General features: G+C 49.6%; 1 protein-coding gene across 1 annotated transcript in view; it reads left to right on the top strand.

Moving 5' to 3' along the window:
* Positions 1-913: 913 nt before the first annotated feature.
* Positions 914-9986, top strand: part of LOC135826121 (uncharacterized) — a 14526-nt gene continuing 5453 nt past the window's right edge. Inside the window, exons 1-5 of the mRNA XM_065338760.1 lie at positions 914-1277; positions 2116-2570; positions 7115-7316; positions 8548-8637; positions 8960-9057. Of these exons, the coding sequence (XP_065194832.1) occupies positions 1215-1277; positions 2116-2570; positions 7115-7316; positions 8548-8637; positions 8960-9057 (908 nt within the window). The 5' untranslated portion in view covers positions 914-1214. The remainder of the gene's footprint in view (positions 1278-2115; positions 2571-7114; positions 7317-8547; positions 8638-8959; positions 9058-9986) is intronic.

The raw sequence follows: 9986 nt of genomic DNA, 5'->3' as shown, positions 1-9986 counted from the left end.
TGGTAACTTTCACCCTTCAAGGAGGTAGAGCAATGAGAATTTTTTTGTGGCGGTCGTCCAATTTTTGTGGCGGTCGTGGCTGTATTTGTGCACTTCCAAGGCTTTCATTCTGCCTGATACTACTCTCTACTGTATGGGAATTGTTGTTTAGGCACATGTAGCTGTCTTATTTGGTAGATCTGCTGTTTTCAATCACTTGGGACACTTTAGCCTATTTGTCTTTCGTTCATGCCATCTATCAGTTTTGTGGGGTGCCTTGGCCTGTATTTGTGAAGTTCTCGAGTAAAGACCCTAATTCTTGACTGGAGTCACGACTTGAATTGTATTTGCTGGGCGAGCCCTCGTTCACGCAGTTGTCCTTATCGTAATAGTCAATATCTGCTTGCTGGACGGACTAGCGGCTAGAATAGGGATGACCAAATGGTCCAAGTGTGTACTAGTACACGATTATTGTTTCCATCATCGTGAAATGAGCGTTGTGGAATTGCAGTCGTCTGCCTTTGGCACTGAGGACATGAGGAGAGTTGATTGTTACTTCTGCTCAGCAATGAAGCGATCATCAGCTCTCTTTCTTCTAATTATTGAGAGGACATACCGGCATCGCAATCAAGTAAAGATTAGGCAAACCTCGCCAACCTCCAAAGAGAGTCGAAGATATTTTCTCCAAATGCAAAGACGATCTTTGTGAGTTTGTGACTTGCATTTGCGTGCATACATGAGCAAGGCACGGACCACGGCACGTGCGCGGTTACCATGCCATCTCGAACCGACGCCATCTTTCTAAGTTGCCGCTTCTTGACAGCCGTGTCTGGTGTAACCTAGCAACAGTTTTGACTGATGATGCATGCAGTGCAGTGACGTAGCTTACATGTTCCTCGTACATCATGTATTTGTATGGACTTATGAACTGAAAATTGCTGGTGTAATTGGTGATTTCAACGAGCATGCCAACAGTTACAACTTAGTACTGATACCAGTAATAAGTATATTTGGCTTCTTCATTGACTAGTACTGAACAGCTAGCTTCAGCAAGAAACCCTTGGGAGAGCTCTTTGCAGAGAAGCGTATCACCTCACCAAAAACGTACGCCTACTTCCATTCATTCAATACTTTTATCTTTTCTATTTTTGGATAGTCTTCAAGCTCCTAGATCCCGTGCATGTGAGCATCCAGCTAAATTTGGCTAGCTGCTGCCTTTCAGCCTGGTACTTGTAATGGAACAAGATCAAGACGAAGAGGTGCATGAATTATTGCAGGGCTGCGTTCTCCAAAATCAAGTAAGTACAAGTGTAAGTAGATGCACGCATAGAGTCTTGGGTTGTACAAGTCCAAGTACTGTCGTAGAGAGGTAGTGCTCTAGCAAGCAGGTATTTCACACGGTCTGCACCACATCAGGGCCACGCTCCCACAATTAAACATTTGAAACTTCATAATGTGCTCAATCCACGAAGTAAAGAAATGTTTAATGATGGTAAAAGCACCGGGAGAAAAAGCAGTAAATACCTTGTCTCTCTGTCCGCGCGTGCACACACACACACCATGTACCATGTACCATGTGTACGCCCGTCGCAAGAGAAGCACGCAAATCTGCCAAAGCACTGGATGTGCACCCACAGATTTTCTCTTATAGCAATCAGACACCCACACACTCTAATTCTCTCTCTCTTTCTCTCTCTCTCTCTCTTCTTTTTTTCACACACTCGCACCCCCCCCCCCCCCCACACACACACATGTGCGCACGCCTTGACCCTGGCACCTTGAATGCGAGTTTCTCTGCCGGAAGGCCAATTGGTGCCTCCTATGAGGCAGCTGCTGGCAAAGAGCTAGATAAGATCCCTGATGCTTTGTCAAGTCTTGGCCACATCTCGCACCTCTGCTCGCATCATCACCCATCAACAATAGACAACACATGGGAAAACTCTACCAGAGTGGACAATGTGTGCATTCACCCTGGTGAGATAACACAGCAAAGGACATGGTCCATCCGTCCCCGCGCAGTGAGGGCACGATAATAGCATTGTGCACGTTAATCCATCTCATATGTGTTATCTCTTCTGTGTGTGTGTGTGTGTGTGTGTGTGTGTGTGTGTGTGTGTGTACTGTTTGTGCTGGTAGACTGCGGGTTGTGGGCCGCCGACGTGCCCTGCTGTGACGAACGCCGTCGAGGCATGCGAGGCGCTGAAGGCATGGCTGCAAGGCTCTGCTGCTCCACGTTGCCTGGAGACCGACGTGGAGTCGGGGGAGAGTGGCGCCACCGCGGCTGTGCCTAGCCCGTCAGAACAGCGCCGTCTCTCTCCACTGCTGCCTACCTGCACACCGGTATCACTATCACAACTCCTCCTCGATGGTAGCACAGCCGTGGCCACACACCAGCATGACATCAGCAGTAGAAGTAACGATGGCGGAGATGATGGGAGCCAGCTGTCGACATTGGCCTGTCGCCCAGCTCAGTCCGAGGAGTGCTGCTCTGCTGCTTCGTACCGCCCGTCTTCGGCTTGCTCCAGCCATAGTGTGCTCTCTGAGTCGCTAGAGGAGCTTGTTGCGGGGGCGCGTGACCCAGTGTGGAAACGGTAAGATATCATTAGTGGTGAAACGAATACTAGAGTGTACTATTCGAATATTCTGAACTGTAACAAATAAACGAACGAATATTCTATTATTCCAATGGACATGCAGCACACGAAATTGCCAGCGATCATAAAATGAGGAATTATAAAACAACCGTGACTCAATATTATCAAGAGTACATACCCCCCAGAGTGTGCAACTCCCACATACCCTGCTGTCCCGACAGAATTTCAAGTTGACGTCATTATTTATGACACAATGCTCCTTGCACCAGTGATTTACAACATGTGTACGGGTGTCAACGCATCACACGTTTTTCTTTGCAATAATTTGTACAGGATCAGATCGGCTTCGGTCAACCACAGGTTCCGGATTCGTCTGATAATTCGTGTACAGTGCGCATTGCATCATCAAAATGACGTCAACTTGATATTCTGTCGGGACAGCACCCATAGTCGAGTTGCACACTCTGGGGGTTATGTACTTTTGATATAATTTCAAAATGAAAGAAAAATGTAATATTCCGGGAGCTTCAAACTTACTGACTGCTTGAACAACTTTCAATGGCAACAAAGTCTGGAAAATCAATCAAGGAAAATGAATGCCAAGAATACTACACAGGACAGATAGACAGAGAGACGCACAGACACACGTACGCACGCACACACACACACAAACACACACACACACACACACACACACACACACACACACACACAGAAAAAAATAGATATATAGAGAGAGAGATAATCACTTGGTGACAAGTTGCATAGACGGCAGCTGCAAAGGAAGGTCATCGTCCAGCACAACATCCAGAGCAACAGGAGCTTCCTTGGTCACGGGCGTACGAAACTCAGGCGGGACAGCATTGCTGGTGTGCACCTTCAGCGACTTGTCTGCTAGAGAAAGATCAGGGCGTCTACGCTCTTTTCCGAGAGACCAGCACGACGCTTGCTGACGATGTGGCTCGCAGCCGAGAACACCCTCTCGGAAGGAACGGAAGTTTGCCGGCACACACAAAATAGCTTTGGCGACCCTGGCAAGATGTGGCAGCCGGTCCTCATTGACGCACCACCACTTCAGTGGATTAGTAGCTGGAGGTGCGGTTGTTTCGCTGAAATACACCTCCAGCCCCCTCTCCACTGCAGCACTGTACGACATCTCCTCCACTGTGTCAGCTCCAAAGAACAAATCCAAGTCTTGAGGAGTACGCTTTGCTGCCGGTTCGGCTGCTGTTGTTGTCTCCTGGCCGTCGGCTATGCAGCGTTGCAGCAGCTCCAGCTTTACCGCTTTCCGACCCGCATCATCCAGGAATGCCAAGGAGCGCGAGCGTGGGTCTAGCGCTGCTGCCGACACGTACGTGCATCCTGGACAAGTCTACCGGGTCCAGGTGAAACTTGTTTCTCAAGCTCAGAAGTCAGCTTGCGACACAGCTGAGCAATCGCAGCTTCGCCATTGCCTCCCGCCTTGCCTGCATCTGCCAGCACGATGGAGTGCAGAGACATGCCGACCGGCATCACACATGAGATTTTTTTGTAAAGAAATAAATAAAAAATAAATAAAAAATGAGATGGTCAGATATTTCTGACCACTCAGAAGGCGTGTCGCTTTCTCCAAAGGAGCCAAGACCTCCATGAGCTGTTCAGCAGTAGCCCAACGCTTCTCTTTCAAGAGCAATGCCCTATGGTCAGCCTTGGGCGTCTTGGCAGTGTCCACCAGAACAGAGGTCACGTGAGGCCTTAGCTCCAGCAGGCGTCGCAACGTATAGTACATGCTGTTCCACCTGGTTGTGACGTCCTGCATCAGGCAGAGTGGCAGCTGGAGGGCTAGCTCGTTCTCCTTAGCATGGCTCACTTGCTGAGCGTGGAGCTGAGCAGTTGCGTGGGAGCTGTGGTGGAAATGCCCCACAAGACGTCGACCCTCAGCTAGAACCTTCTGCTCTGGCTTGCTGCCGTCCAGCGCATGGCGCAAGCACGTCTGCAGCATGTGTGCAGCACACGCAACACCTTGGATATCGCAATCACTATCAGCTTGGACCTTTTAGCATCCAGCCACTGAGCTTTTTTAAACTCTTTTCTCCGTCATGAGTTTCGTATTCAAACTTGGACTTTTGGACGGGTTTTGACAGCCTTGCGCACCTACAAATGTTGGGGTGCAGGAGAAGAAAGGGGAACTGGCAGGGAAAGGATGGGGAAAGCAGTGCTCGCCTATTCCTACCCCGGTTATCTGAATACCGCAATTATCCGAACCCACAAATACCGTAAAGTACCGTTGATCCGCCCCCACGCCATGTCGCTTCCCAGCTGGGTTTTCGGCAGGGGGCGGGAATTAGATCAAGGCTGTCAAGTGCAGTACGATGTACAACAACGTAGAAGTTCAGACTCGATGTGCTGGATTGTGCACATTTTCATCCTGGATTGGCAAATTTTGTGTACAGCAGTGCATGCGTCGGTTCAACACCGTATTTTCGTTGTATACGCCGAAGTCGCTTCACAGGTAGAAAATCGACAGGGGCGGGAATTAGAGAGGGGGCGGGAATTAGAGAGGGGGCGGGAATTAGAGAGGGAGCGGATCAACGGTACTTTACGGTAGTTACATTTCGTATAAATTTTATGATGTTTTTTGTAGTATGTTGTTGACATGTAGTTTTGTGGATTATCGATTGCCTTTTCGAGTGTCTGGGCTGCTGCTGGAGATAGGCTTGCTTCACGTGGTGGCAATAAGAGTGCGCATTGAGATGGAGACAAGATTTGAGCATTACTCTGTGGATGTAAGGGAGATTTGAATTATGAGAGGCAAATGTAAACGTACATGTACAGTAGAACTCCCCAGATCCGGGCAGGTTGGGACCGAGGTAGAACTCCCCAGATCTGGGCAGGTTGGGACCGAGGTAGAACTCCCCAGATCCGGGCAGGTTGGGACTGAGGTAGAACTCCCCAGATCCGGGCAGGTTGGGACTGAGGTAGAACTCCCCAGATCCGGGCAGGTTGGGACTGAGGTAGAACTCCCCAGATCCGGGCAGGTAGGGACTGAGGTAGAACTCCCCAGATCCGGGCAGGTTGGGACTGAGGTAGAACTCCCCAGATCCGGGCAGGTTGGGACTGAGGTAGAACTCCCCAGATCCGGGCAGGTTGGGACTGAGGTAGAACTCCCCAGATCCGGGCAGGTTGGGACCGAGGTAGAACTCCCCAGATCCGGGCAGGCAGGGACTGAGGTAGAACTCCCCAGATCCGGGCAGGTTGGGACCGAGGTAGAGCTCCCCAGATCCGGGCAGGTTGGGACCGAGGTAGAGCTCCCCAGATCCGGGCAGGTTGGGACCGAGGTAGAACTCCCCAGATCCGGGCAGGTTGGGACCGAGGTAGAACTCCCCAGATCCGGGCAGGTTGGGACCGAGCGCTGCCCGTAACTAGGGATTGCCCGTTACTCAGAACTTACATGCACTTACTGCATACAAGTGAAAAATAATACAGTCAGACCTCGCTTAACCGCACACATCCGTTTTCCACAAAAATATCCGGATAGGCTAGGGAACCGGATACTCTAATTTCAGAAATTTTCGGTGCTCAATATTTTCGGTATGAGGGCAACAGGCCAGGTTTGGTGAACAGAAATTTTCGGTACAGAGAAGCAGTTCCCTATTGGATTATGTGTGTTAGTGTTTGTTCGGTGTATTGAAAATTTAGGTATGAAACAGACGCACCGAAAGTACCGAAAATAAAAGTACACCGAAAATTTGGGAAATTACAGTAATCGAACACACATACTGTATATCGTATGCATGACATATGCTGTAAATCGGTAACCAACAATTTTCGTCCGGATGGCGAGGGATCCGGATAAAAGAGGACCGGATAAGCTAGGTCTGACTGTATGCCAATCAATAGGTTTTGGGGCCGTTCTTCGTTTTAAAAGCCATTTTTTTGTGACTGTGAATTGGTCAGAAAGGTGCCCGGTAGACAGACGTGCCCGGATCAGGGGCATTCGGATCTGGGGTTTACTGTACATCACAGCTGGCACTACATTGTTAGGGCCCGGTCACACATGCACTCGAAAGTAGCGGATCCGCTGAAGCGACGTCGCAGGAGCGAAAATACCATGGCAACGGCGAAAAGCGGAACTTCCGCTTCAGCGGAAACTCCGATCCACTTTCTCCAAAATTTTCGAAGCGAGACTGTCGCTTCAGCGGAAAACACCACGGTCTGCTGTATATGGACTTGCTACGAGAAATTTGTATGCGTATGATGTCCATGCAACAAAAATGCGTGCAAGATAGTCATTGACCTCGTCTATTCTCCGTACCGTATGCACCACAGTCCACTTTACTCTCATTTTCCGCCAAAGTAGGAGTTGTGCCCTGTTTGTTGTGTGACCATACACACGTGATTTCGCTGGAGCGACACCAGGCTCGCTGCCGCCGAACCTCGACACCGAACCGAACCCCAGTGCATGTGTGACCGGGCCCCAAGTGTCCGTATAATGGAGGTAGGAGAGTATGTCTGAAATTTTTCTGTTTTCTTTCTGCCGTCCCTGTGTTCTGTCCTTGCAGGATAACACGGCACTGTGGACACGCTCACGTACGCCGGAAACCGATCGAGTGGAGTCTGCTGCGCACCAGGACAATGTTCACGGGTAGCGTGCGCCTGTCTCTGTTGGAGTCAGCGTCGCCTGCCGAGCACGGGTTGGAAATGCCAACGACCGGTGACGCGGCGGTGGATGGTGAAACGGGAATGTTTCGAACGGAGGACGAGGTAAGCACATTTGTGTGCATCGGGTGCAAGCAACATGGCAAAACTAGATCTTTGCGGTATACTCATACCTCGCTTGTCCAGGAGGTCCGTGACCGCATACACGTCATTGGGAAAGGACCAGAGATCTGGCGTATGACATCACTATTTCCACAATATTTGCAAAAGAGTAGTGATGTTTCCACTAAAACTTACCCACAAAAACAAAGTAAATCGTCATGTCCGTTCCCGAGGCAACTCACGACTGCTGCTAACACGCGGTAAGTTCAACTTACACACAGGGTGCCCAATAAACCGAGGTGCCCATAACTTCGAGGTCCGGATAAGAGAGATAGGAGTGTAGTTGCAGAAAAGTTGTTTTCCAACGTGGGAGGTATGCTGGGCTTTTGCATGCTTTGGCTGGTGGCCATGAGGTTGTCATATATCAAGGCGAGTCGGTGGCAGAAACCGCATGCACCTACGTTGGCAGCAACCAGCTGCTTTATGCGGCTTTGCTGCAAGGAATTTGCCACGCTCACCTCGCTCGAAATTTCAACCGTACTTTGCAAGTCCGTAAGATACTGGTATACGTCCTAGGAATGCAGTGCAATGTAGCAGGAGCAAGGCTTCTTCAAACTATCATACAAGTAACTCGGTCATTTTTCACTCAATTCTGAATCGGCCCCTGCCTGGCCAGCATATAATATATGGCGACCACCTGTACACGGAGGTCACGTTTGGAAAGTCCCCTGAGCGGTCGCCGGGTTACCCAGGTTTCACTGTACAGTGTTATTCATAGTCACACTTGCACTGGAGTTGATTGCACCTGCCAAAAAAACGTAAAGTGCCGAGAGATCGCCCCACCTTGAGTTTGCAGCCAAGGGAAATGAAAACCGTGTGGCAGAGTGCAACAAAGTGTGTACGCTGTGAGAACCTTAGTGTACACACAAAGCAGGTTTTTGTGTGGAGCTCGTGTCTGCTTGAAGGTACGGATTGTCTGTAGAATATGCAATATGTGTACAAAGTTCGTGTCGTATGACCTACAGACAGGACACCACCTCCACAATACGAGCAGGAAATGACGAGATGGTGGGGCGCTCTGGTGGTACTTTACGGTACTAGTAAATTGTTTGCCCGCAAAACGGAGAAAAAATTGCAAATCTTTAAACTTTCAACTCTTACAGTATGTTCAGTTATGAGATGAAAGGTGGTGTATATTCTGCGTTCTTTCTTTCCATTGCATTTTGTCCCTCAGCTGGCTGCGTTTCACCGCAAGATGGCTGACATGAAAGCCATGCTGGATGATGAGCTGGAAGAGCTGCGAGACCAGGAGCTAGGAATATATGTAAGATTGGGCGACTGGGTCACTTTCTGCATCTGTCTGTCTGTCTGTCTGTCTGTATCGGTGTGTGTGTGTGGGGGGGGGGGGGGTCTGATGATGGGCATGTGTGTCTGTGTGTGTGTGTGGGGGGGGGGGGGGGGGTGGGGGGGTCTGACGACAGGCATGTGTCTCTTTGTCTGCAATGGGTCTGTCTGACAGTTAGCATGCGTATTATGTTTATCCGGATGAGTCTGTCCGATGGTCTGTTTGTGTCTCTAATCTAATTCTTGCCTTTTGCTGTGCGTGCTGTGTGTGCTGTGCGTGCTGTGCGTGCTGTCTGGTGTAGGCACAGCGTGTGGAAGAGGACATGCGCGCACGGAAGATCTTTCAAGAGATGCAGGCTGTGCTGGAGCAGGAGACTCAGGAGCTGAAGCACCAAGACCAGTACGTTGTTGTTGTGCGTGTGTGTGTATGTCTGTGTGTGTGTGTGTGTGTGTGTGTGTGTGTGTGTGTGTGTGTGTGTGTGTGTGTGTGTGTGTGTGTGTGTGTGTGTGTGTGTGCGTCTTTCTTCTCTCTCTCGGACTCTTCCTGACTTTTCTTTCATTCTCCTGGGTGGTTACCAACAGCCAGTGTATGCCGGAGCATGTGGTGTGGTGTGTGTGTAGAAAAAATGGAAAAATGAAAAATAGGGATTCACTGGCCAGAAAAAGTCACTTCAAACAGCTGTCTGGTGGATACCAGGCTAAAAATAGTGACGGTCAATTCATCAGCCTTGCAAGCTGTTGAATGGTGTAATCCCAGCACAAGTTGCTATGTCTAACATAGCTGTTCGCTATCATTGCTTCCGCGATGGGCATGTCTGAGCTCTGAGGTGTGTGTGTGTGTGTGTGCACATGTGCGCATGTGTGCGTGTGTGTGTGCATGTGCGTGTGTGTGTGTGTGTGTGTGTGTGTGTGCATGTGCGTGTGTGGGTGTATCCGTGTGGGTGGGTGCATGATTGCTTGAGTAAGATACGGGAAGACAACACTTTCCTTGTGGTTCGAAACCAGCTTTGGTACAGAACTGAAGTTCTTGCACCTAATACTGTATTTAGGAATGATGAAGATGATGGCATGTTGCGATTGGCTTCCTCAGTATGGTCGGTCGCCGAAGAACTGGGGGTCAACCTCCTAGCCTAGACCATTCTTATTTTCATGTATGACAGTGTATGCACAGTTATGTAACCGTGTATACATTGGTATGCTGTGCTTGGTGAAATTGTAGCCTGGTCGTTCTTCGGTGCTCCGTTCTTCGGCGCTCGACGGTACTGTACATCATTTTGACAGCAAGACTGGACTGGATAGGATGCTGATGAAGAGGCAAAAGAAGCCCGG

The sequence above is a fragment of the Sycon ciliatum genome, chromosome 10 (genome assembly GCF_964019385.1).
Source record: "Sycon ciliatum chromosome 10, ocSycCili1.1, whole genome shotgun sequence".
Classification (NCBI taxonomy): Eukaryota; Metazoa; Porifera; class Calcarea; order Leucosolenida; family Sycettidae; genus Sycon; species Sycon ciliatum.
This window is presented reverse-complemented; position numbering and strand designations above follow the sequence as displayed.